The sequence below is a fragment of the Larus michahellis genome, chromosome 24 (assembly GCF_964199755.1).
Source record: "Larus michahellis chromosome 24, bLarMic1.1, whole genome shotgun sequence".
Classification (NCBI taxonomy): Eukaryota; Metazoa; Chordata; class Aves; order Charadriiformes; family Laridae; genus Larus; species Larus michahellis.
This window is the reverse complement of record NC_133919.1, coordinates 3354298-3379240: the sequence shown is the minus strand read 5'-3', so window position 1 is coordinate 3379240 and position 24943 is coordinate 3354298. Positions and strand designations below refer to the sequence as shown.

At 68.2% G+C, this 24943-nt stretch overlaps 4 protein-coding genes across 4 annotated transcripts; 1 reads left to right on the top strand and 3 right to left on the bottom strand.

Moving 5' to 3' along the window:
* Positions 1-5207: 5207 nt before the first annotated feature.
* ISG20L2 (interferon stimulated exonuclease gene 20 like 2) lies at positions 5208-8895 on the bottom strand. The gene is made up of 4 exons (XM_074566344.1): positions 8788-8895; positions 7735-8667; positions 7176-7376; positions 5208-6788 (listed from the first exon to the last, which is right to left on the bottom strand). The coding sequence occupies exons 2-4, from the start codon at positions 8587-8589 to the stop codon at positions 6675-6677; spliced, it is 1170 nt and encodes a 389-aa protein (XP_074422445.1). The 5' UTR covers positions 8590-8667; positions 8788-8895; the 3' UTR covers positions 5208-6674.
* On the top strand, positions 8861-13004 carry METTL25B (methyltransferase like 25B). The gene is made up of 7 exons (XM_074566343.1): positions 8861-8903; positions 9649-9738; positions 9836-10144; positions 10835-10897; positions 10995-11716; positions 12449-12636; positions 12723-13004. The coding sequence occupies exons 2-7, from the start codon at positions 9652-9654 to the stop codon at positions 12923-12925; spliced, it is 1572 nt and encodes a 523-aa protein (XP_074422444.1). The 5' UTR covers positions 8861-8903; positions 9649-9651; the 3' UTR covers positions 12926-13004.
* MRPL24 (mitochondrial ribosomal protein L24) lies at positions 12989-15247 on the bottom strand. The gene is made up of 6 exons (XM_074566346.1): positions 15107-15247; positions 13966-14158; positions 13754-13849; positions 13548-13651; positions 13323-13453; positions 12989-13207 (listed from the first exon to the last, which is right to left on the bottom strand). The coding sequence occupies exons 2-6, from the start codon at positions 14143-14145 to the stop codon at positions 13071-13073; spliced, it is 648 nt and encodes a 215-aa protein (XP_074422447.1). The 5' UTR covers positions 14146-14158; positions 15107-15247; the 3' UTR covers positions 12989-13070.
* A 741-nt stretch (positions 15248-15988) lies between these two features.
* HDGF (heparin binding growth factor) lies at positions 15989-23778 on the bottom strand. Its single transcript, XM_074566345.1, has 7 exons — positions 23669-23778; positions 23130-23257; positions 17350-17426; positions 17076-17214; positions 16799-16981; positions 16505-16716; positions 15989-16366 (listed from the first exon to the last, which is right to left on the bottom strand). The coding sequence occupies exons 2-7, from the start codon at positions 23214-23216 to the stop codon at positions 16360-16362; spliced, it is 705 nt and encodes a 234-aa protein (XP_074422446.1). The 5' UTR covers positions 23217-23257; positions 23669-23778; the 3' UTR covers positions 15989-16359.
* Between the last annotated feature and the right edge of the window lie 1165 nt (positions 23779-24943).

Here is a 24943-nt window from a genome sequence, read left to right as displayed (position 1 = left end):
CCCCAAACTTGCAGCATCCCCCCCCCGAGCCCCCTGCATCCCCCCCAAACTGCCCGCACCCCCCTCAAACTGTCTGCATCCCCCCCAAAACTGCCTGCATCCCCCCGAACTGCCCGCATCCCCCCCCAAAAATGCCCATATTCCCCCCCAAAACTGCCCGCATCGCCCCACAAATTGCCCGCCCCCCCAACTGTCTGCATCCCCCCCCCAAACTGACTAGAGCCCCCCGAACTGCCTGCATCCCCCCCCCAAATTGCCCCCATTCCCCCCCCAAACTGCCTGCACCCCCCTAGACTGCCTGCAACCCCCCCCGAACTGTCAGCATCCCCTCCCCCAAAACTGCCCGCTTCCCCCCCCCAAACTGCCTGCACCCCCCCCAGGTGGCACCCACCCCCCCCAAATTTCCTGTATCCCCCTAATTTGCCTGCATCCCGGTAATCTACTTGTAACCCCCCCTGAACTACCCACATCACCCCCCCCGCCCCGAGCTGCCTGCACCCCCCAGCAGCTGCCCCCCCCCCCCCAAATCAGCCCTTATCCCCCTAATCGCCCTGCACCCCCCCAATCTCCCTGCACCCCCCTTAACTGCCCCCCCCCACGAGCTGCCTGCATCCCTTTAATCTACCTGCCCCCCCCAATCTCCCTGCACCCCCCCTGAACTGCCCACCTCCCCCCCAATCTGCCCCCACCCCTCTAATCGCCCTGCACCCCCCAAGATGACTGCATCCCCCAATCCCCCTGCCCCCCCCGAGCTGCCTGCACCCCCCCAATCCGCCTGCCCCCCCCGAGCTGCCTGCACCCCCCCAATCTCCCTGCCCCCCCAAATCCATCCGCACGTCGTTAATCCCCCTGCACCCCCCTGAATCTGACCGCCCCCAGCTACCTGCACCCCCCCAATCTCCCTGCGCCCCCCCAATTTCCCTGCACCCCCCCTCGAGCTCTCCGCAACCCCCCAGTCTCCCTGCACCCCCCCTAAATCCCCCTGCACCCCCCAATGCCATGCACCCCCTCCGAGCTCCCGGCACCCCCCCTATCCCCGTGCACCCCCCCTAAATCCCCCTGCACCCCCCCCAGCTGCCTGCACCCCCCCATCCCCCTGCACCCCCCAATGCCGTGCACCCCCCTGAGTTACCGGCACCCCCCCGAGTTACCGGCACCCCCCCATCCCCCTGAACCCCCCTAAATCCACCCGCACCCCCCCATGCCCCTGCACACCCCCAGCTGCCCGCGCCCCCCCATCCCCCTGCACCCCCCCTAAATAAATCCACCCGCAACCCCCCAATCCCCCTGCACCCCCCCGAGCTGCCTGTGCCCCCCCACCCCCCTGCACCCCCCCTAAATCCCCCTGCACCCCCCATGCCCCTGCACCCCCCGATGCCGTGCACCCCCCCGAGCTGCCTGTGCCCCCCCATCCCCCTGCACCCCCCCTAAATCCACCTGCAACCCCCCCAATCCCCCTGCACCCCCCCAGCTGCCTGCGCCCCCCATCCCCCTGCACCCCCCAAATCCACCCGCAACCCCCCAATCCCCCTGCACCCCCCCAGATGCCTGCACCCCCCCAATCCCCCTGCACCCCCCAATGCCATCCACCCCCCCGAGCTCCCAGCACCCCCCATCCCCCTGCACCCCCCCTAAATCCACCCGCAACCCCCCAATCCCCCTGCACCCCCCTGAGCTGCCTGCGCCCCCCAATCCCCCTGCACCCCCCCTAAATCCCCTTGCACCCCCCCATGCCCCTGCACCCCCTGATGCCGTGCACCCCCCCGAGCTGCCTGCGCCCCCCCAATCCCCCTGCACCCCCCAATGCCATCCACCCCCCCGAGCTCCCAGCACCCCCCATCCCCCTGCACCCCCCCAAGATGACTGCACCCCCCCTAAATCTGCCCGCCCCCCCCAGCTGCCTGCACCCCTCAATCCCCTTGCACCCCCGCAAGACGCCTGCTGCCCCCCAAATCCACCCCCCCCCCCCAAAAAAAAACCCCCACCCGGATCCCCGTCCACTCGCCCGCCGGCGGCGCGTCGGGCTGCGCGCAGGCCCGCAGCCACGCCAGCGGCACCGCACACGGGCAGGCGCGGGCGGCCCAGGCGTGTTCGCGCACACGCGTGGGGCTCGCCGGCACACGCGTGTGCGGGCGGCGGGCAGGTGCTTGGACATACGTGTGCGCGCGGGGCAGGGGGGGGGTGGGACGGGGGGAGAGCGAGCGCGCACGCCTGCGAGGCGTGCAGTCCGCATGCACGCAGACACACGCGTGTCCGCGCGCACACACACGCGTGTCCATGCGCACACACGCGTGTCCGCAGGCGTGTACGGCTGCGTGAGCCCCCCCCCCCACCAGCCCTCGGGCCCGGGGTTGTGGGGGGGGGACGGAGGGGGACGGGGGGGGACGGTTTGCTTTGGCTGGGGGCCTGGAGGGAACGCCAAGAGGTTAATTGCTAAGGCTCGATTAACACACACACACGATAAATTGGGCCTGGGAAAAGCGGGATTAATTAATTGATTAATTAATTTTTGGGGGTGGGGGGGTGGGGGGGGGTGTGTGTTCCTCGGTGAAAAGCCGGGGGGGAGGAGGGAGAAATGGCGTTTGGGGTTCAAAGGCGGCTCCGAAACGGAAGGAGAGAGGGGGTTCACGCTCCGGTTTGGGGTGAAAAACGTCCCCGTCGGAGACACCGTCACACACACCCCCCCCCGCCCCCCCCCCCACACCTTCTTCCTCCTCCTCCTCCTCCCGTTCCCCCCCCACCCCCCCCGCACCCCCAAAACGTGCGGCTGCGACTCCGGGGAGCCAAGTCCTGGCTTGCAGCGAGTCCTTAATCCCCCGCGAAACAGGAATTCTGACAAAGAGCTGACACGATTTTTTACCTCCAGCGACCAAACCACCCCCCCCGACCCCTCCCGGGGGTGTGTGTGTGTGTGTTGGGGGGGGGGGAGCTCGGGGAGGGGGGCGCAGGGCAAGGGGACACCCCAGTCCCTCCAGTCGCCTCCTGTCACGGTGGCGATGCCGCATGTCGGCTCCGAGTTTGGGGGGGGGGGGGGGGGGGAACCGACCCTATAAATGGCCCGTTTGCAAGAAAATCGGGGGGGTGGGACCTGCCTGCACACACCCCCCCACACCCCCCCCCCATCAACCGTCACCCCGGGGCACCCCCAGCCCCAAGGGGACCCTTCGTCCTGGGTGGGGGGGGGCTGGGGCCGCGCTGGCCACCGTCACCCACATCTGGAAGGGATTCTGCTGGGAGGGGCGGATGAAGCCTTCGCACCCCACCCTCCTCTCCCTCCCTCCCGGCCCCCCCAGATCCTCCTCTCCCTCCTTCCCGGCCCCCCCCCCCCCCCCCTGCTCCTTCCCGGGCCCCCCACCCTCCTCTCCTTCCTCCCCGGCCCCCCCAGAGCCTCCTCTCCCTCCTTCCCCGGCCCCCCCAGACCCTCCTCTCCCTCCCTCCCGGCCCCCCCCCGCCTCCTTCCTCCCCGGCCCCCCAGACCCTCCTCTCCCTCCTTCCCCGGCCCCCCCAGACCCTCCTCTCCTTCCTCCCCGGCTCCCCAGACCCTCCTCTCCTTCCTCCCCGGCCCCCCCAGACCCTCCTCTCCTTCCTCCCCGGCCCCCCCAGACCCTCCTCTCCCTCCTTCCCCGGCTCCCCCAGACCCTCCTCTCCTTCCTCCCCGGCCCCCCCAGACCCTCCTCTCCCTCCTCCCCGCGTCCCCCGCCCCTCCTTCCCAGCCCCCCCACCCTCCTCTCCCTCCTCTCCGGCCCCCACCACCCAAGCCCTGAGCCGCACAAATCCTGAGCACAGAGACCCCCCCAGGGCCCCCTCCTCCAGCCTGGGCACGGCTCTGTTTGTTCCCCCCCCCCAGCCTCAGCACCCCAAAATGCCATCAATGCCCCACAGCCCCTTCTTGGGGGATGGTCCCGGTCATCTCCCGTCTCCCCCCCGGCCCTGGGGCTCCCCACTGCTGCCCGATGTCCCCAACCCCCGCTGGGTGCAGGGAGCGGGTGACATGGGTGCAGGGCAGGGGGGTGACACGGGCACGAGGGGGGGTGACATTGGCGCGGAGTGGGGGTGACACGGGAAGGGGAGTGATATGGGCACCGGGGAGGGGGCAGTGACATGGGTGCAGGGCAGGGGGCGACATGGGTGTGGGGCAGGGGGGTGACATGAGCACAAGGGGGGGGTGACATGGGCACAAGGCAGGGGGTGACATGGGCATGGGGAGGGGGTGACATGGGCGTGGGGGTGACATGGGCATGGGGGGGTTGACACGCACCTGCACCCCGCCAATTGCAAAGGAGCCGAGGCTGCCGGGGAGGGGGGGTGTGTTAATTTCCGCCCCCCCCCCCCGTCAAACCCTCTCCCTACAAATCCATCCCAGCTGCTGGGGTGCAGCCCCCCGCCCCCCCCCCGGCCCCCAACCCCGTCCCTCCGGCCGCGGAAATGAAACGCAGCTGCTCGGTGCCACCGTGTGTGTCCCCCCCCGGGCCCCCGCTGTGTCACCAGCCGCCACCACCACCATGGGCCCCCGACCCCTGGCTTCGTTGCGGGGTGGGGGGGGGGAGGGTGTTTGAGGGGGGGCAGGGGGGGGTCCTCAGGGACCCCGGCGGGGGGGGAGGATGGCGGCGAAGCCCCCGCGACCCTGAGCCGTCGGCCACGTCCAGCGGCTGCCGCCAAGCCGGGGCCACGGCCGCCTGCTTCTCATTTCCAAAAGACATAAAAAAAAAAACCAACCAAACTTTTAACGACCGGCCATTTATAACCCAGCTCATAAACCCGCTGTGTGTCCCCCCCCCGTTCCCCCCCCCCCCCCCCCCCACTTCCCCGGTAATCACTTCCAAACCCAGCCCAGACACAAAGGCTCCCGGCTTCTCCTCCGCGCTCTCACCTTCCTTGGGATTTGGGGGCCGGAATGGCTTTCCCACCCCCTCCCAGGACGCAGGGAGGCAGGAGCGGGCACACGCATGTGCACACACACATACCAGTGGGGAGGGGGAGGGCTATAAAGCTGCCCCCCCTCAAAAAAACCCCCCCACCACCACCCTGCGATATCCTCATGGGATGCCCAGGCATCCCCTCGCCGCCTTGCTGCGGAGGGACCCAGATTTTTGCGTTCAAACCCCAAAGAAAAGCAAAAAGGCGCCCCCCCCCCGCCTTCCGCCCCCCCACTGCAAGGGCTCGGGGTGGGGGGAGGTTGTGCCCACCCCCCCCCCCCCCGCCCAGACTCCCCCCTCGGTCTCCGCCGTCGAGAACCGAGCGCAGCCACGTAAACACGCCGAAAGGCTGGAAAATGTGACCAGCAGCCTGGGCAGGGCTCGGGCGTTTTGGCCGCCCGGGCCCCTGGGTGACGCCAGCGATGGGGACCAGCCAGTTCCCTGCGGTTTAACCAGAAAAAGGGGGTGAACTGGGAGGGGTGGGGGGGGGCGGTGTCCCCGTGAGCCCCCGGGCTGGGGGGAAAAAGGGCCGGCTCGTACCCGGGGCGAAGAGGAGGAGGAGGAAGGCTGAGCGGGAGGCAGATGTGGGCAGGCGATGGGTGACGGCTGGCAGCAGCCGCTGCCTGCCTTGTCCCCAGCTCACGCCTCGGGGACACGCCAGCCCCCCTACCCGTCCCCGGCCCATTTTGGGGGCCAGCCTTGCCGGGGGGGAGGGGGGGCAACCGCTTTTGATTTGAGCCCGGACACCTTCCTGCATCCCCGGGGGCCGAACGGCATCCCCGGGGCTCCTCTCCATCCCCTGCCCCCCACCCCCGAAAGGAAGGGCTCGTTAATCATTTCTTTTTAATTGGGGTTTTGTACATAAATATTTCAGTTCAAAGCAGCGCCCCCCACCCCCCATCACCCCGCCCCGGGGCGGATGGAGAACTCGAGGCACGTTCAAGAGTTCAGGGAACAACCCCACATCGGTGTTCGGAGGCATCTGCGAAGGGCACAGCGTCCCCCGGGGCGACACGGCGGCAGGCGGATGGGGGTGACACCGGTGTGTCATGTCCCCCCCCCTCTCCTCCATGCCCAGCCTCGCCCTGGCCCCCGCACTCGCAGCAGCGCTTACGCAAGGAGGAAGATGATGGCAACCCAAATCACGTAAGGGGAAGCGGCTCCGAAATCGGAGCGGTGACTTGCCGGCAGGATTTGCTGCCCGCTCCCACGCCCCCGCGGCAGCTCCGGTCCTTGTCAGAGGTAGTTTTGCAAGACGGGAAGAACCGGGAGGGGACGGAACCCGCCCCAGGCACCCATTCCCCCGGTGACGGGGCACCGATTCCCCCACTGACTGGGCACCAGTTCCTTCGGTGACTGGGAACCAACTCCCCCGGCGACTGGGTCTGCGCTGGGGGTGAGTGATCCCCAACGCCGCACCCAGCCCCGCTCCGGCTTGGGCCCCGCCATCACATCGGTGTCTTTGGCAGCACCCAGCTGTTTGGGGGGCGGCGGGGGGGGGCCACAGGACCCAAAAGACTCCCCCTCCCGCGCCAGGAAGGCACAGGCTGGCCCCAGCTGTCCCCCATGGGGGAAGCCAGAGCAGCGGCGTAACAAGGCACGTCAGGGGCACCGGGACGAGGGACGGTCGCGCCTGGCTCCACGCTCCCACCATCCGTCCGTCCCCGCTACCTCACCCGGAGGGACGGAGCGGCCCCTCGGCGCTCAGGGCTCCTTTTGGGGGTGCAGACACCCCCAGCCCCCTCACTGTGGGGGCCGTCACTCCTGCTCGGGGTTCAGCAGCAGGTGTTGCTCCCACTCCGCCTCCACCACTTTGTAGAGCTCCATGGTGGCTCGGGCATCCTCCACCGAGGAGTGACCGCTCTTCCCGACCTGTTGGGGACAAAGACAGGGGGTGGGCAGTGGCTGAGCGGAGAAAAAGCCCCCCCAGTGCTGCAGGGGCTGAGCTGCGGGGGTCCCGCCTCCTGCAGGCTGGCTTCCAGCGAAGGGGAAACTGAGGCACGGGGAGACGCTTTGCTCCAGGACCGGCAGCAGCGGCTGAACTCAGGGCGCCCTGATCTCAGGACGGGGTGTGAAACCCCAATCCTTCCCCGGGGACGGACCTTGCGCCTCCTGTCACCCCGGTGCGGTCCCCCACGCCGCTCCCCAGCTCTTGGTGGAGGTGGGGGGAAGGCGGGGAGCTCCTGGCGGAGGCAACAGCTTCGCAGCGGCACCCCGTGGCGGACGCCGAGAGCCGGGAGGAGGATCCGGCCGAGGTACCTGGATGTCCTGGTGCAGCAGCTCCTTGGCGAGGCGCTTCAGGGAGATGGAGACATTTTCGGGGAAGCCGCCCTTCCGGTTCAACAGGGGGATTTTGGACGTGTCCCGGGTGAGCGCTTTGGGGTGGAAATATTTGAGGGCCTTGAAGTCGTTGTGGATGGCGTGGCCGATCACGATCTTCCCGGAGAGGATGTGCAGGATCTGAGGTGGCAGGGGGGATAAAAGGGAGGAAGGGTTTAAGACAGCCGGCAGCCCGTCCCACGCTCCGCGGGAGGTTTCTGCCCCACAGCAGGCAGAAACGCGGGCAGGGATGTGGGGCTGCCCCACTGGCAGTGGGGAGAAGCAGGTTGGTGTGAAGCTGTGGGTCTGAGTGGTGGCGTGGGGAGGCGCTCCCTTTGCTGCAGAGGCCAGACAGCCCTCAACAGCACAGATGAGCCCCCAACAGCCTGAATCCCCCCCCCCGCCAAAAAACTCATGGGATGAAAAACCCAGCCCCACGTCCCCCCCTCCCCAGGCTGCGTCACCCCCAGAATGGCAGGTGAGGGTGACGAGGACGCACCTCTCGCTGGGCCCTGACGAAGGGGATGGCGATCTCCATGTGCTGCCGCCGAATGCCGCTCCAGCGGGTGCGGTAGTCCACGATGGGGGCGGTGGGACGGATGTACTGGTCGTACATGACGTCGCCGTGGTAGTTGACGATGCTGCAGCGGGCCAGGTCGCTGACGCGGCCGCCGGGCCCCGTGCCCACCATCTCGCAGTCAATGGCCACCATTTTGCCGGGCTGGGGCGGGAGGCCGGGGGCTTTTTGGTTTCTTTTAGCCTTGCCGCAAGCTGACGCCTTGGGGTTTGTCCCTTTGGGGACGGTGGCGCCGTTCTGCGTGGCCGTGGCGGGCCGGGTGACGGCTGTAGAGGACCCAGTGACAGCAGCGGGGGGCCGGGTGGTGGCTGCAGGGGGCCGGTTGGTGGCCTTGGGGGTCCGGCTGGCGGCTGCAGGACTGGTGGCTGCGGGGGTCCGCTTGGTGGCCGTGGGGGTCCGGCTGGCGGTTGTGGGGGTCTGCTTGGCGGCTGCAGGGGTCCGGGTGGTGGCCGTGGGGGGCCGGGTGGTGGCTGCAGGTGGCCGGGTGGCAGCCGCATGACCATTTGCTTTGGGGCCCGGCTTGGGCTGGATGGAGTTGGGCTTCTCCAGCACCCCCCCGGTCGCCCGCGGCCTCTTGCCCCTCCTGCCCTGCGGGCCCGGCTTCTTCTGGGAGCCCCCCCCGGGCTGGGCCACCGGCAGCTGCTTCTGCTTCAGCACCCCCCGCTGCTCCAGCACCCGCCGCCGCCGCAGGAAGGTCTGGTGCTTGAGGTTACCGGCCTCCTTCTTCTTACGCAGCCAGGGCGGGGAGAAGTCCACGTTGAGGATCAAATCCGCCATGGTGGGTAACGCCGCAGGACGGGGGGGGGCGGACACGGACCCTCCGCGACACCCCCCGCCCGGACGGGCCGGTCCTGCCTGCGGCGGGGAGAGACAGCTCAGCACCGTGGGGCCACCAGCACCGACCGGGCACCCCTCCAGGCCCGACCGGGCCCCCCCCAACCCCCGCCGCCGCTTCCCCCTCCCGCCACCGCTCACCGGAAGCGGAAGTCGCACGTGCCCGGCGCGGAGCGGCGCTCGCCGGAAGTGACGCCATACGCCTGCGCCCGTGCCCTCGCGCGCATGCGCAGCGCCGCGGCGGGAAACCGGGCGGGGTGAGTGGCGCGTGGGGCCGCTCTGGCCCGCCGGGGGGGGGCGGGGGGGAGAGCGGCTCTATGGTCGGGGGTGTGTGATGACGTCTCGCGTGACGTCAGGGCCGCCCGGCACGACGTCACAGCTCGTCGTCTCCTGAGGGGATGGGGGGGGGCGGAAGGGGCGTGTCTCGAGCAGCTTGGTGATGTCATGGCCGCAGCGGGTGATGTCACGGCGCGGTGACGTCATGGCTGCGGGAGGGCGGGTTGCATCCCTGGGTGACGTCACGGCCGCAGGGGGTGCTGCACCGGGTGATGTCCAGCCGGGTGACATCGCGGCTGTGGGAGGGGCCATCGCGTGACGTCGCGGCCTGCTGATGTCACGGCCAATGAGAGACGGTACGGCCTGATGATGTCACAGCCCTGGGAGGTCACAGCCAGCGGAGGGGGGCGGTGTCCTGGGGTGACGTCACAGCCGCAGGGGCCATGCCCCGGGGTGATGTCAGAGCCGCAGGGGCCACGTCCCAGAATGACGTCAGAGCCCACGGAGACACGCCCCGGGGTGATGTCACAGCCCAGGGCCCCCGCCCCGCGGTGATGTCAGAGCCCCAGGTTGCCACAGGCCTCCCAATAATGTCACAGCCCCAGGGGCCACGTCTCGGAATGACATCACCGCCCATGGGGCCACCCTCTGGGGTGCTGATGTCACCGCCCCAGTGCTGACGTCACACTTCCCCCCCCTTCCCCCCCCCCTCCCGCCCCGCCCCAGGCCATGGGGTCGCAGCCGGAGCAGCGGCGCGCGGCCGACATCGTCCGCCTCCTGACGCTCTACCGGCCCCTCCTCGACGCCTACGTCATTGTGAGTGTCCCCTCTGTCCCCGCCGTGTCCCCCCCACCGTGTGTCTCCCCCCCCGGCCACTGACACCCCTCCCCTTACCCCCCCCCCCCCCCCGCAGGATTTCTTCGCCGAGGGGCTGTGGGCCCGGCTCCCCCCGCCCTGGCAGGCCGCCTTGGCCACCGCCGCCCCCCCGCAGCTGGCCGGGCTGCTGGGGGCCGGGGGGGGCGCGGGGGGGGTGGCCTGGCCCCTCTCCCTCCTGGCCTTCGCCGCCGCCGCCCGCGCCCTCGCCCTCCCCCGCGACGGGGGAGGATCCGCGGGGGGGGAAGGGGGGGCCCCGCGCCCCCCCTGCCAGAGCCCCCGCCTGCACCCCCTGCTCCGCCGCCACGTCAAGCCCAAAAAGCAGCACGAGATCCGGCGCCTGGGCAAGGTGGGTGCCCCCCGACCCCGCCGCGGGACCCCCCCCAACTACCCCCCCCAACCCCCTCAAACCCCCCCAGCACCCCACAGTCCCATCAAGCCCCCCTAAACCTCCCCAGCCCCCCCTCCCCCAAGTCGCCCTGGCCCCCCCAAACGCCCCAACCCCTCCCCACAACCCCTCTGCCTCCCCCCCAAACCCCCTCAAACATCCCCCCAGGCCCCCCAAACCCCCCATCCACCCCCCCAGCCCCCCCCCAAATCCCCCCCAAGCCCCTCACAGCCCCCCCAGTCTCCCCAGCCCCGTCCAAAACCCCCCACCCCCCCCCAAAGCCCCCCCCAAGTCCCTCCAGCCCACCCAAACACCTCGCAGGACCTCCCCAAACACCCCCCCAACCCCCCCAGCACCCCACAGTTCCCTCAAGCCCCCCCAGACCCCCTCAAACCTCCCCACCCCCCCTCCCCCAAGTCGCCCTGGCCCCCCCAAACGCCCCAACCCCTCCCCACAACCCCTCTGCCCCCCCCCCAAAGCCCCTCAAACGTCCCCTAGGCCCCCCAAACCCTTTCAGCCCCCCCCAAAACCATCCAACCCCCCTCCAGGTGTCCCCAAAATTACCCAAGCTCCCCCCCCAACACCCCTCAACCCCCCCCAAAGTCCCTCCTAACTCCCCCCCCCCCCCCAACACCCCCCCTCTCCCCCCAGCTGCTGCAGCGGCTGAGCCAGGCCACCGGCTGCGACCACGTGGTGGACATCGGCGCGGGGCAGGTAGGGGCAGGGGGTGACTGGGGGGGGTCCTGGGGTGGTGTGTGTCCCCCCCACTCCTAGCTGAGCGTGTCTCTGCCCCCCCCCGCCCCACCCGCAGGGCCACCTCTCACGCTACCTGGCCTTCGGCCTCGGCTTATCGGTGACGGCGGTGGAGGGGGACAGCCGCCTGGCCGCCACGGCGCAGCGCTTCGACCGGGAGGTGCTGCGGGAGCTGGAGAAAATGGGGGGGCCTCCCCCCCGCCGCTGCCGCCAAACCCCCCCCCGCCACCCCCCATGTCCCCTCACCCCCCGTGCGCCGCACCATGTGGCCGGCCGCCTGGACCCGGGGGCTCCTTGGGGGGAATTCCTGTTGCCCCCCGACCCCCCTGGCCAGCAACCCCTTGCCAGGAACCCTTTGGGGGGCGTGGGGGGGGCAGAGGGGGGGCAGCGAGTGTTGGTGACGGGGCTACACGCCTGCGGGGACCTCAGCCCGGCCCTGCTGCGGCACTTCGCCCGCAGCCCCTCCGTGGCCGCCGTGGCCTCGGTGGCCTGTTGCTACATGAAGTTGTCCACCCCGCCGCAGCCCCCCGGTTGCCCCCTTGGCTACCCCTTGAGCGCTTGGGTAGCCGGTTTACCGGGCCACGAGCTTTCTTACCGGGCACGGGAAGCCGCTTGCCACGCGTTGGAGGAATACCGGGGGCGGCTGGATGGGGAGAACGACTCCCTGCGCGTCCATTGCTACCGCGCCGTCCTGGAGACCCTCATCCGGGCGGCCGATCCCAGCAAGAAGCACCCGGGGGTGCAGACGGTGAAGAAGGCGCACGCCCTCAGCTTCCCCCAGTGAGTTTTGGCGGGGGGGTGGGGACAGACAACGAGACACACCGTAGAATAGTTTTTCTATAGAATGGTTTGGGTGGGAAGGGGCAGGGACACCTCCCACCAGCCCAGGTGGCTCCAAGCCCCGTCCAACCTGGCCTTGAACCCCTCCAGGGATGGGGCAGCCACAGCTTCTCTGGGCAACCTGGGCCAGGGGCTCACCGCCCTCGGAAGAAGGAATTTCTTCCCCACATCTCATCTCAATCTCCCCTCTTTTGGTTTCAACCCATTCCCAACGTCCCGTGGCTCCCCTCCCTGCTCCAGAGTCCCTCCCCAGCTTTCCCGGAGCCCCTTGAGGGACTGGAAGGGGCTCCAAGGTCTCCGCGGAGCCTTCTCTTCTCCAGGCTGACCCCCCCCAGCTCTCTCAGCCTGTCCTCCCAGCAGAGGGGCTCCAGCCCTCCCAGCATCTCCGGGGCCTCCTCCGGCCCCGCTCCCACAGCTCCGTGTCTCTCCTGTGCCGAGGCCCCGGAGCTGGAGGCAGCACTGCAGGGGGGTCTCCCCCGAGGGGAGCAGAGGGGCAGAATCCCCCCCCTCGCCCCCCTGCTGGGGATGCAGCCCAGGCTGCAGGGGGGTTCTGGGCTGCCAGCGCACGTTGCCGGCCCATGGCCAGCGTCCCGTCCCCCTCCTCGACCTTGCTGAACCCCATGAGGTTTGAGTCTTTTATCCCCCCCCCCCGCCAACCTCTTCACCCCACAGATACGCCCGCCTGGGGCTGCCCCGCGTGGGGCTGGATCCGGCTGCCGTCCCGCTGGATTCGGAAGCCGTTGGGGCCATGTTGGAGCAGCAGCACAAGGTGGTGGCTTTCTTCAGCCTCACCCTGCTGCTGGCCCCGCTGGTGGAGACCCTCATCCTCCTTGATCGCCTGCTCTACCTACGGGAGCAAGGTGGGTGCTGGGGGGGGCGAGGGTGGCATCGAGGGGACCGCGGTGCTGCCGGTCCCGACCCCCCCCTGCCCTCACTCTTCCCACAGGTTTCCAGTGCGCCCTCGTCCCCCTCTTCAACCCCCGGTTCTCCCCGCGCAACCTGGTGCTGGTGGCTGCGCGGATACCCCTGGGCACGGTGCTGTCGGGTCTGGATGAGGACGGCAGCGAGGACGAGGGCACGGGGGGGGCCGAGCCCCCCGGAGAGGGGCAGAGCCCCCCAGCCCCCGCTGCCAGGCACCAACCACAATAAAACCCGGGATTTGTACAAAGCGGGGCTCGGTGTGAGCTGCGCCGAAAGCACCACGCAAACGGGGAAAATAAAGGGGTGTCTTTATTGCAGACCCCGGCTCCAGGGCAGGGGGTGGGGGGTTTGGTCCCCCCCAGTCCCCCACCAGTTAATACCAGTAGGATTTTTTGGCCCTGCGCGTCTCCACGATCCCCATGGCGTCCATGATCTCCTCTTCAAAGGTCTTCAGGGACGGCAGGTACGTCTTGTCCAGCGCATCCTCCACCGACGTGTCCTTGGGGCCATCTGCCCAGCCAAAGGGACGGCGCTGAGCCTCTCAGGGGACCCGTGTTCCCCCAGCGGGGGGGGGGGCCAACACCCCTCTTTATGTCGTTCCCCCCCCGCCCTCGTCCCCGCTCACCAATCCACTGCTCGGGGACGATGCCGTCCCGGCGCTGCCGCAGGGGCAAGGGGATGATACGGCCGCTGCGCAGGGAGACGCGGACCCGCTCGCCCTCCTCCGTGTATCGCCATTCCACCTCCGTCGGCTTCCTGCCGGCAGCGAGCAGGTTGGGGGGGGGCCAGGACTAGGCTGGGGGGGCCCCACAGCGGGAGGTCCCCGTGTCCCCCCCTGCCCCGTCATTACCGGTCCTCGGGGTCCACCAAGGAGATCTGGTTGAGCAGCAGCGGCGCCTCGCTGGCGATGTAGGTCCCGGCGTATTTGGCCGTTCGGTTGACGTACCGGTAGTGCTGGGGTAGGACGGGGGGGTTAGCGACACCCCGTGGGTGTGTGTTGCCCCCCCTGCCCTCACCCCAGCAGCCCCCCCCCCCCCCCACAGGCTCCAGCCTCACCGTGTTCAGCCCTTCCACCACCACCCAGTTCCGGGCTCGCACCACCTGGGTGACCATCGCCTGCTTCCCCGCGTCCTTCCCGACGAGGACCTGGACCTGCGGCGGAGAGAGAGGTGGAGGGGGGGCGGTTAGGGAGGGGGAGTCCCCCCACATCGCTTGGCGGGTGATGGTGGGGGGCTCCTGGGATAAAGGGGTGGAGGGGAGAGACTCACCGTGTCACCCCGAAAGACCTTCCAGTCCTGGCGGGCGATGGGCTCCACGAAGACCTTGCGGCGGCGCAGCCCCGGGGGGTGGCGGAGCCGGGCGGCGGCGGTGTCGGGGCGCCAGGTGCCATGGCGGTACCCGGGGGGCAGCCGCAGCGCCCCCGCCCACAGCAGGGCCGACAGGCGCATGGCCACGCTGGGGCTGGGGAGGGGGGGGAAGGCTCGGCGGGGGGTCCAGGCATCCTGCAGAGCCCCCCCACCCCCAAAATGGGACCCAGGCGCCCCGCAAGGCACACTTACCCCCTCAAAGGGGACCCCCTCCAACCCCTTAAAGGGGACCCAGGTGTCCCATAGGGGACCCCCCCCACCTCAAAGGGGAACCAGGCACCCCGTAGCCCCCCGCCAAGGGACCCAGATGTCCTGCAGAGACGCCCCCACCCCTCAAAGAGGACCCAGGCATCCTGCAGAGCGCCCCCCGCAACCCGCCTCCAAAATGGGACCCCCACACACCTCAAAGGGCAGGGACCCAGGCAGCCTGTAGCCCCCCCCCAAGGTCCTAGGTGTCCCGCAGAGACCCCCCCACCCCCAAAATGGGACCCCCCCTCTCAAAGGTCACTCAGGTGTATCGGAGAGCTCCCCCACCCCCCAAAAGGGACTCCCCCGCCCCTCAAAGGGGACCCAGGCATCCTGCAGAGCCCCCCCCCCCCCCCGCCCCCAAAATGGGACCCCCCCACACACCCCTCAAAGGGGACCCAGGGACCCTGTAGCCCCCCACAATAGACCCAGATGTCCCGCAGAGACCCCTCCCAACTCAAAATGGGACCCCCCCACCCCTCAAAGGTCACCCAGGTGTCTTAAAGAGTTCCCCCCCCCCCCAAAAGGGACCCCTCCCACCCCTCAAAGGGGACCAAGGCATCCCACAGAGCCCCCCACGTCCCCAAAGGGGACTCAGGCGTCCTGCAGAGCCCCCCCCCCCGCCCCTCAAAGGGGACTCCCTCACGCCCTATAGGGGACCCACGTGTCCTGCAGAGGCCCCCCCACCCCTCAAAGGGGGCCAAGGCATCCCACAGAGCCCCCCCCCCCACAAGGGACCCAGGTGTCCCGCAGAGAGCCCCCCCCCCCGCCTACAAAACGGGCTCCCCCCGCTCACCTCGGCCTCCCCCGGCCTCTCCCGCGCCGGCCGCCGGTGAGGGGTGGAGGGGCGGGGAGGAGGTGGCGCGGTGCACGCCGGGAGCTGTAGTCGCGCCGAGCCGCGGCGCGATGCACGCCGGGAACTGTAGTCCGCGGCGCGATGCACGCCGGGAGCTACAGTCCGCGGCGCGGAGCACGCCGGGAGCTGCAGTCCGCGGCGCGGCGCGCCCTGGGAGCGGCCGCGGGGCACGCCGGGGGCCGCGGGGCACGCCGGGAGTTGTAGTCCCGCCCCCACCCCGGTGCCCCCATCGGGCCTGGCCTCCCCGGGGCCTGTCCCCCCCGCGCCAGACCGGGGAGGAGCCGGGGGGCCTCCCCGGGGCCGGGGTGGAGGGCCCTCGGTGTCAGCAGCCGCCCGGGCCGGGCAGGCGGGAGCCGCAGGGCGGTGGGGGCGGAGGCATGGCCGCCTGCCAGGGCTCCATTTTCTGCTCGCCGTCCCTCCCGCCGTCCTCCCGGTACCGGGCCCGCCGCCCCCAGCCGGGGTGTGTGGGGGGCCCCCTCTCCCCGAGCCCCTCCCGCCGCAGGGCAGCACCTCAAAGCCCCCGCCTCAACCCCCCCACCTCGTCCCCGCTGCGAACCCGGCACAACTGGGCCTTTCTTTTCCCTGTTTGATTAAACAAAACCCTTCCCTTTTCCCTCTTCCTGCCACTTCTCTCCCCAGAACGCCCCGCAGCGTTGCTCCATTCCCGTTCCCTGCTTCCTTCTGTCCCCCCCGTCCCCCCCGTCAGCTCCGGGGGGGACAATATGGGGTGCCGGTGGCCCAAATGGACCCAAAATTGCCAGGACCTGGGCGGGAGGGGGGGGAAAGGGCCGAGCCCGGGGCAGGAGACGCCGGGGGAAGCGCTTTAAAAAGGCATGAATCGCTTTTTATTTCAAATCAACTGATCAGCCCCCTAGAAATCACTAATACAAAGCATGCGCCCCGCGACGGCGGGGCCGGGAGATGCGGGTCGGTTCAGGGGTTGGTGTTACCGGGGTTTCCTCTTCATTTCTCTCTCTCCTTCTTCTTCTTTTTTTTTTTTTCTTCCTTGTTTTTTTTTGTTTTTTTTTTTTTTTTTTGCTTTTTTCTCCTGAAATTTCATTTTGGGTTTCGTTTCTCTTTCTCCGGAGCTTCTACGGCGACGGAGACGATGATGACGAACCGGGGCAGCGCCCAGGGAGCCCAGCGGGGAGAAGGACGGGGCAGGTGGGAGGATCAGCTCGCCGGAGAAACCGCTACAGGCTGCGTGCGGGAGCCGAGAATCAAAAAAAAAAGACCCAAAACGCTTAATCACGGACCCCCAACGGCACCGGGAACCCCCCGGGGTGGGGGGGGGGGGGTTGCGGCTGGTGGGGACGGGGGTCTCCGTGCCACCCTCACCTCTCCTTGTGGTCTCTGACCTCCTCCGTGCCCGCTTTCTCCTTGCTCTCCTGCTTGGCTTCGTTGGCGGCCGGCACGCCGGCGGCGGCGCTGTTCTTCTCCTTCTCCCCTTCGCTGGGGTTGGGTTTGGGCTCCTCCTTGGGGGTCTCTTCGTTATCTACTTTCTTCTCCCCTTCTTGCCCCTCCGCCTCCTTGGTGCGTTTGGGGGAGTCCTGGGAGGGGGGGGGAGCTCGGCTCAGCCCAGCCCTGGACACCCCCTCCCCACCTTCGCCCCCGTCCCCGCCGTCCCCCTACCTCCAAAGCATCTTCCGCTTTCCTCTTGATCCCGGCTTTCTCGTTCTTCTCCTTGGATTGCTCGTCGATCACCAGCTTCCCCTCCTCGTCGCTGCTGCCCTCCGCGTTGCCCTTCTTCTCCCCGTCGCCCTCCGGTTCCCGCTCCGGCTCGGCGTCCTCGGGGCAGGTCTTCTTCTGGGTGGGCTGGAGGGGACACGGGGACTCACAGAGGGAAGCGGGGAGGGGGGGGACGGGACACCGGGTGGCCGAAGTTGGGGGACGCGAGGCTGTGACCCACCTGGTAGCCGGAGGCTTTGACGGTGGGGTTGTTCTCGATCTCCCACAAACCTTCGCTGAACCCTTTCCGCTTGTTGGGTTTCCCGAACTTCTCCTTGCATTCTTCGTAGGGGAAGAGGTCTTTGGGCCCCAGGAATGCCCTGCCCGGGGGGAGGGAAAAGCAGTGAGGGATGGCAGCCGGTGGCGGGGGGGGTGGGGTGGGGTGGGGGGTGTCTTGCCTCTCCCCGACACCCCCGGGAGCCCCCCGGAGGGGTGGATCCCTCGTCCCCACTCACGTTTCGTGGGTCCCGAAGAAGAAGACTTGGTATTTATTGGAGGAGGATTTAACTGCGGCTTCTGGCATCTCGTCAATCTGCGGGGGCAGAAAAGTCGGGGTGAAAACTGGGGAGGGCCGAGCCCTGGCACAACCCCCCCCCCCGACCACCACCACACAGGGATGTCACCCACCGGCTGGGACACGGGTGTCCCGCAACGCCGCATCCGACCGGGGAGGGAGGAAAACATGATTCCTCAGGAATTCACCCGCCGGCCAGCGACACGGCGGGCAAGAAGAACGGGTTGATGAAAACAAGCGGCTGCGCCCACCGGTGCCGGGTGGGGACGTGGGGACATGGGGACGTGGGGACATGAGGACAGCCAGGCCGAGGAGCGGCCGCCGTAAGCTCTTGTCTAGACCGGCTCAGACATATTTAGCTCAGCAAATTCGCGCGCGAGGCGTTGCCGGCGGAGCCAGGGGCATCGCCTCCGGCCCCGCGTTGGGGCGTAGGGATGGAGAGGGGCCGGGGCGGGGGGGGCCTGGTGACACCATCTTGCTGCTGGGCCCCCCCCCCCCCACCAAGATGAAACGGCGTCACCGGGGACGACGCAGCGAGGACCACGGGGGTCCACGAGGAGCCGGCGCCGACCCCGCCGGCAGGTGCCATTTCACCGCGCGTGAATATTCCCGAGGCGCCACGCGGGAATAGAGCGAAAGCGATTCCGGCTGCTTTTTATAAGCGGCTAAAAATAACGCGGCCCCCCCACCCCCCCGCCCCCCCCCCCACCTCCCCAGCTTCCCCGGCTCCAGCCAGCGCGAGGAGCGCGGCCATAAATTCCCGGAGAAAGCCTCAAAGGGAGGTGGAAGGAGCGGAGGGAGGATGCGGGCGGGGGTCTCGGGGTGGGCGCCAGCGCGTCACCGGGCAGGAAGGTGCCAGCGCCGGTGCCCGGGGTGCTGGGTCCCGTTCCCAGCGTGCTGCTGACTCACGGCACGACCTTTGCTAAGTCACTGCCGCCCCCCCCGGCCTCGGGCTCGCCGAGCCTCAGTTTCCCCAGCCGGCCAGGCCTGCGTGACGGTGACAGGGCTGCCACCGGGGGGGGGGTGGTGTGTGTGTTTTATCCCCCACCTTCCTCCCGGCGTGTCCCCCACCGGTCTCAAATACGACGCTCGAGGGCCAACCTGGCCGAGGGTTTCTCCCAGTTTCGTTCCTGGAGTTTCATTCCCTAAAATCCAAGAAGTACCACGTGCCATTGCGCCGGGTGGCGGTGCCGGCATGGCCCTGAGGCGGGATGGGATGGGATGGGATGCTGGCAGGGGGCTCCCTGCAGGCACCGGGATGCGGCAGGCAGTCGCCGCCATGTCCCGTGCGCGGTCCCCGCTCCCGAAGAGCTGGACCGGGGTGGGATGAGCCTCCGCGCCATCCCCGCTGCCCAAATGCGGGTCGGGGCACCCGGGCCGTCCTCCTGCATCCGCCTTCCCGGCTCGGCAGAGCGTTTGGGGATCGGTGACGTGTCTCCACCCAGCACCCCGGGGCTCCTGGCACCGCCGTCCTGCCCCGAAGCCCCCCCCCGCTCCCCTCATCCTGCCCCCCCCAAATGCAGGAAGGCATTTCAGGAGCACGGGGCGAGCGGGGACGGTCCCTGGCGGTTGAAGGGACCTCGCACCGGCCACCACACCCCGGCGGGTCCTTGCCCGCCCTTCGCTGACGCCCCCAGGGAGTTTTAAACCCTCCTTCCCCGAGGAAAGGCGGCACATGCGGCGTCGAGGGCAGCGGGGACAGGGACGGCTGCCCCACGGCACCGTGGTCCCCATCCCCACACCAGGAGCCGTCCTTGGCCAAGGTCGCGGCACCGCCAAGGACGTGCAGCGGGACGCCCGGCGCTGGGGCAGCCCCACGTCTCCCCATGGCCGATCCACGCGGCGGCCGGGATCCGCCGCCCAGCCCGTCCCCGCGAGCGCCAGCCCCTTATCGGCCCCTTCTCCACCCCAAACCTCCGTCCCCCCAGAGAAAAGGAGGCGCCATCTCTATCTGCAGGGGCAGGCGGGCAAGCCGGGGCGCGGGGAGATAGGGGGTGGCGGGGGAGACACCCCCGCTGGGGACACCGATAACGCGGGCGGGCGCCTGGGGTGGGACCCTTCCGAAAACCGCGGCCATGAGGCCTTCGCTCTGGCGGGAAGGCTGGGGCTGTTTGGAAACCCTTCACCCCCCCCCCGGCTCCCTGGAGACCCCCCCCCAACCAAGGCAGCAGGGGGGGGGCCGGCTCAGGGCACCGCCATCTGTTTGTCCAATGTCTGTTTGTCCATCCCTGTCGCCCGCCGGAAAGGTGGCGGAGGGGGGTGTGTGTGTGTGTGGGGGGGGGCTGTTAAAGGCCTGCGGTGCCGGGTTAAAGTACACGTGTGCCCGTCACCGTCCCCCCCCCCCACCAGTGCACGGCACCAGTGTCACCAGCCCGTCCTTGCCCGGGGACCTGCAGACCACGGGGCTGGGGGGGGGGGGTGTCCAAAACCAAAAGGGTGGGATGGCCCCCCCCCACCCCGTCCCTGCCGGGAGGGAAAGCTCTGGAGCGTGGCAGGGGAGGGACAGGCACGTTACCCCGCTGCGGACTCTGTCCCCAACCTCTGCACTTGACCCGGGAATGCGAGCGGAGCGAGGTCGGGAACAGCCCGCCCTGTGCCAGCCCCGGGGAGGGGGACGGGGGGGGGAAAACGGGACCCCGACAGCCCCCAGGGTGCTGGGAGCAACCCACCCCCCTGCCTCAGTTCCCCAGCGCTGGCAACGGGGAATCGGGTGGCAGGAAGGGGGAATTAATGCGATTAATTCCCATGGGTCGCGCTAAAAAATTACATGGCCGGCCTCACGCCACCAGGCCGGGGACCTGGGACATCCCCGAGCCCTGTCCCCAGCCCAGGGGCCACGGCCGTGGTCCCATCCCGGCACCGAGCTCGCCTGGCCTCGGTGGCACGACGCCGGGGCAGAGCCCCACGGCGGTGGGCTTCTCCCAGCGCCGGGCAGCCCTGGCCCCCCAACAAACTACCCCATTTCTTTGCCAAATGGTGCCAAAGAGTGGGGTGGCCGCAGCCAGCGAGGATCCAACCCCCCCCACCTCTGCCCGCGCCCAACGCCCACTGCCGGGCCCAGGAGATGCTCGGGGAGGGGGATGCCAGCAGTGCCGGGACCCCCGGTGCGGTGCTGGAACCCCCCAGCGCGGTGCCGGGACCCCCAGCGCGGTGCCAGCCCCTCGGCTAGTTCACTAGCCCCGGCAGGCTGTGAATAAGCCACGGGCCGTAAGGAAGAAGGGCTGCGGATGCGGGAAGCGTCGACGGGGGTGCGGGCAGCGGGCACCCCTCGGAGCCAGGGCGAGGGGAAGAGGATGGCGCCGTGTGCGGGAAGGCAGAGCCCCCGCTCCGGGCGCTGGCGACTCATCTCCCCCCTTTTGTGCCTCAGTTTCCCCCTCGTATTTGGTGCTGCCTGTCTTGGGGACAGGTTTCTGGGGGGGGGGGCGGTGCCACGCGCAGCCCCCCCCCCCCATTTTTTCCCTGGCCTTTTCCTTCTGCTCCAGCCACACCTGATTGGAAACAAATATCCCAGCGAGCGGGTAACGTTTCATCACGGCACCCGATTAGTCATGGGCAAACCCTGCCGGCTTCACCCCGGGATTAGTCACAGGAGGGAGGGCGGGGGGGGGGGGCACTGGGGGGGGGGCTCTGCCCCTTCTGCAAAGCAGCACCCCGAAATCCCGCTCCCCACCACCTTCAACCTGGCATCATCCCCCCGGCTCCCAGCACCCGACGGCTTTTTGGGAACGGGCCGGGGGGAGGTTCCCACCGGGACGTGACGGGAGGACGGGGGGGGGTCCGTGGCGGGAGCTGGGGGAGCGTGGTTTCCCCCCCCCCCCCCCAACACTAGGAAGGGAAGCGATGGTGGCAGCAGGCGCCGGGCTCCCAGGGATCCCTCGGGCTCCTCCTCGCCAAAGCCGCTTTCGAGCGCGCGTTGGGAGGCCGGTGCCAAATCCGAAGGGTTCCCCACCCCCTCCGCGGCCTCCCCGCCAGAACCCTACAAACCAAACAAAAGTTATTCAAACCCGAGGAGGGGATGAGGGGCCGGGGGGGGGGGGGACATGGACACGGGACACGACACACACACACACGGGAGAGGGAAATCCTCAGCCTTTAAAACCCGATTCCTCCCCGTTTCGGCTCAATTTGGGGTTCGCAGGCGGCCTGGCTCCCCTTCGCTGCAAGGCCTGGCGGGGAGGGGAGGGGGTGGCGGGGAGTGGGGGGGGGTGGTGTGTGTGGGGGGGTGCGTGTGGACTTTGGGGGGGGGGTGGGGTGGGGGGGTGGCAACACTCCCAAGGAAATTTTCAACTGCATCATCAACCTCTTAAAAAAATAACTATTCCGGAGAGTCGGAGCTTCCCCACGGCCACCCGGCCTGCCCGGGGCGGGGGGGGGGGAACGGGGACACACACACACACACGACACACAGACACCAGGCCTTGATGGCTCTCAGCTTTATCCCGGGGCTGGGGGGGGGGGGATCCAGGCTCATGGTACTGAACCCCCACCCCCCCCCCCACCCCTGACACAGACCCTCGGGGACCATCCCCCCCCCCCCCCCCAGCATCCCCACGGCGCCCAGGATCAAACCGGGGGGAGGTGGCACCCAGCACCCCCGCGTGTGTCATGTCGTGTGTGTGTGTGTGTGTCCCCTCCCCAGGTGTGTGTCGTCCCCCCCCCCCCCAGTCCTAAGTCCTCGGTAACGATATCGATTTTTCAAAGCCAAACTCCCTGGCGAGCGCTGGCACCCATTTGGCACCCACGAGGTGAGGCCACGAGGACCCCGGGCGGGGGGGGGACGGGACACACACCCCCCCCCCCCCCCACGACACGCTCGGGGACACAACGGCCAGCGGGGGGGTGTTGGCTAAAGACCACCACCCCCCCCCCCCCAGTACAACCTCCCTATGCCCCCCCCCCCCCCCCCCCATCATGGCAGCAGCAGGTCCGCGGCCACCTCGCGTGGGTCCCCGCTGCCACCGTGGGGACACGGAGCCTGGAAGTGAGGGGGGGGGGGGGCACACGAGGGAAAGGGACACACACACCCCCCCCAGGACCGGGGGGGGTGGGGGTGGGGATGGCGGCGGCCTCGTGCTCCGATGCGGCCCGGGTCACGGAGGGGAGGGGAGGGGGGGGGGTTGGGGGGGTTGAGGTGGGGGGGGCTCGTCCTGCCCCGTAGGTCCGGAACGAGCAGAAGCACCCCGGGGGGGGGGGGGGGAGGCTCCCCCCACTCCCACGCGGGGGCAAAAGCCACCCGTGACCCCCCCCACCTGTCCCTTCGCCCTCCCCCCCCCCCAGACACGGAGGGAAATCGCACAAAAGAGGCTCCGGGGGGAGGCCGGGACGTTGTTTCCAATATATTAAACCCCCCCAAAACCCAACGAAATAACCCAAAAGCGCTTCCTCAACCCCCCCCCCCCCGGTAACGAATAAACCCCCAACTTTTCCGCCGCGGGGGGAGCGGGGCCCGGACCCGGCCTTACATAAGGTGCCGGTAAAGTTGGGAATCCAACCCAAAACCGGCAGCGCACCCCCCCCCCCCCCAGTACATTGCACCGGGGGCAACCTGACCCCCGCTTTGGGCTCCCGTGTGTGTATCCCCCCCCCCGCCCACCCCGGGACACCGGCTGCGGCGTGCGGCCGCCCGCGTTATGCAACGGGGAGCACCGGGTGAGGGGGGGGGGTCCCAACGCTTCTTCCCCCCCCCCTCCAGTCCCCCCCCCCCCCCCTCCAGTTCCTTACCCGGGCGGGCCAGTGGGGGTAACCCTTCATCTTGGCGAAAACCAGGTCCCCGCATTTGTATTCCTTCTGCCGGTTGGACCGGGACATCTTTGCTGGCGGCTCCTCCCGGGAACGAGGGGGGGGGCGGGCTGGGGAGAGGGAAAGGGAGAAGGGGAAAGGGGAAAAGGGAAAAAGGGGGGGGGGGGGGGGGGAAGGGGGGGGGGGTGTTAAGGATGAAGTTTGGGAGGCGAAACCCGGCGAGGCAAGGATTAAAAAATTAATTATAATTTCAAAAAAAAAAAAAAAAAAAGAAAAGAAATAAAATGAAATAAAAAGGGGGGGGGGGGGTTGGCGGTGGAAGGAACGGCTTCTCCTGCCCCCCAGCGCGGAGAGCCAGGGGCCGGGGGGGGGTGGGGAGGGAGGGAGGGAAGGGGGGGGTAAAGAGGGGGGGCCCCGCGGTGCTAGGAGCGGCGCGGCGCGGTGGGCCCCTGCCCCATGCGGTTGTTTGTGTTTGAAATTCAATTGCTCCCTCCCTCCGCCAACCCCCCCTCCTCTCTTACCACCCCCCCTTTCTTCCTCCTCCTCCTCCTCCTCCTCCTCCTCCTCCTCCTCCCGGTGGATGCGCTCGGAGGCTCGGCAGCGCTGCCTGGCACGAGGACACCCCCATCCCCCCCCCCCCCCCCCCCCCCCCCCAACCACTACCACCACCCACGGGTGACCGCGTCCAAACACCACCACCACCCCCCCCCCCCGAAAATAATAATTAATAATAAAAAATATAGCCGGCTGCAAGAGGGTTTGGGGGGGGCTGGGGAGGTTTGGGGGACCCATCGTGGGGGTGTCAGGGACACGGCGGGACACGGCCACCCCGGGGGGGGGGGGGACATCGGGGGGGGCGCACCCGGCAACGGAAGTGGAGGGGTCCAGGGTAAAACCACGGGGAACCATGGGAAACCAGGGTAAGCCCATGTAAAACCCGTGTAAAACCCGTGTAGAACCATGTAAGCCCCTGTAAAACGGTGTAAAACCACATAAAACCAGGGTAAACCCATGTAAAACCTGTGTAAAACCCATGTAAACCTGGGTAAAACCCATGTAAAACCCATGTAAAACCCGTGTAGAACCATGTAAGCCCCTGTAAAACGATGTAAGACCATGTAAAACCAGGGTAAACCCCTGTAAAACCCGTGTAAAACCCATGTAAACCTGGGTAAAACCCATGTAAAACCCATGTAAGCCCCTGTAAAACGGTGTAAAACCACATAAAACCAGGGTAAACCCATGTAAAACCTGTGTAAAACCCATGTAAAACCCGTGTAGAACCATGTAAGCCCCTGTGAAACAGTGTAAGACCATGTAAAACCAGGGTAAACCCATGTAAAACCCGTGTAGAACCATGTAAGCCCCTGTAAAACCAGTGTAAACCCGTGTAAAACCCATGTAAACCTGGGTAAAACCCATGTAAAACCCGTGTAGAACCATGTAAGCCCCTGTAAAACTGTGTAAGACCATGTAAAACCAGGCTAAACCCATGTAAAACCTGTGCAAACCCAAGCAAAACCAGGTAAACCGGTGTAAACCCATGTAAAACCAGTGTAAAGCCACACAAAACTGTGTAAACCTATGTAAACCCACGTAAAACCTGGGTAAAACCATGTAAAACCAGAGTAAACCCAAGCCAAACCCAGTAAACCTGTGTAAACCCAGGTATAAACACGTGTAAACCTCAGTAAACGCCTGTAAACCTGGGTAAAACCCATGTACAACCCATGTTAAACCCGTGTAGAACCATGTAAATCCCTGTAAAACCGTGTAAGACCATGTAAAACCAGTGT

Coding starts and splice junctions, on each gene's coding strand:
- ISG20L2 (XM_074566344.1), bottom strand. CDS start 8,589: ATGGCGGATTTGATCCTCAACGTGGACTTCTCCCCGCCCTGGCTGCGT. Junction 7,377..7,734: donor TCGTCAGGGCCCAGCGAGAG/GTGCGTCCTCGT, acceptor CTGCCACCTCAG/ATCCTGCACATCCTCTCCGG. Junction 6,789..7,175: donor TGCTGCACCAGGACATCCAG/GTACCTCGGCCG, acceptor TGTCCCCAACAG/GTCGGGAAGAGCGGTCACTC.
- MRPL24 (XM_074566346.1), bottom strand. CDS start 14,145: ATGCGCCTGTCGGCCCTGCTGTGGGCGGGGGCGCTGCGGCTGCCCCCC. Junction 13,850..13,965: donor AGGTCTTTCGGGGTGACACG/GTGAGTCTCTCC, acceptor TCTCCGCCGCAG/GTCCAGGTCCTCGTCGGGAA. Junction 13,208..13,322: donor CGTCCCCGAGCAGTGGATTG/GTGAGCGGGGAC, acceptor TTGGCTGGGCAG/ATGGCCCCAAGGACACGTCG.
- METTL25B (XM_074566343.1), top strand. CDS start 9,652: ATGGGGTCGCAGCCGGAGCAGCGGCGCGCGGCCGACATCGTCCGCCTC. Junction 9,739..9,835: donor TCCTCGACGCCTACGTCATT/GTGAGTGTCCCC, acceptor CCCCCCCCGCAG/GATTTCTTCGCCGAGGGGCT. Junction 10,145..10,834: donor AGATCCGGCGCCTGGGCAAG/GTGGGTGCCCCC, acceptor CTCTCCCCCCAG/CTGCTGCAGCGGCTGAGCCA.
- HDGF (XM_074566345.1), bottom strand. CDS start 23,216: ATGTCCCGGTCCAACCGGCAGAAGGAATACAAATGCGGGGACCTGGTT. Junction 17,427..23,129: donor ACCCCCACTGGCCCGCCCGG/GTAAGGAACTGG, acceptor CTGCCCCCGCAG/ATTGACGAGATGCCAGAAGC. Junction 17,215..17,349: donor TTCTTCGGGACCCACGAAAC/GTGAGTGGGGAC, acceptor CCCCCCGGGCAG/GGCATTCCTGGGGCCCAAAG.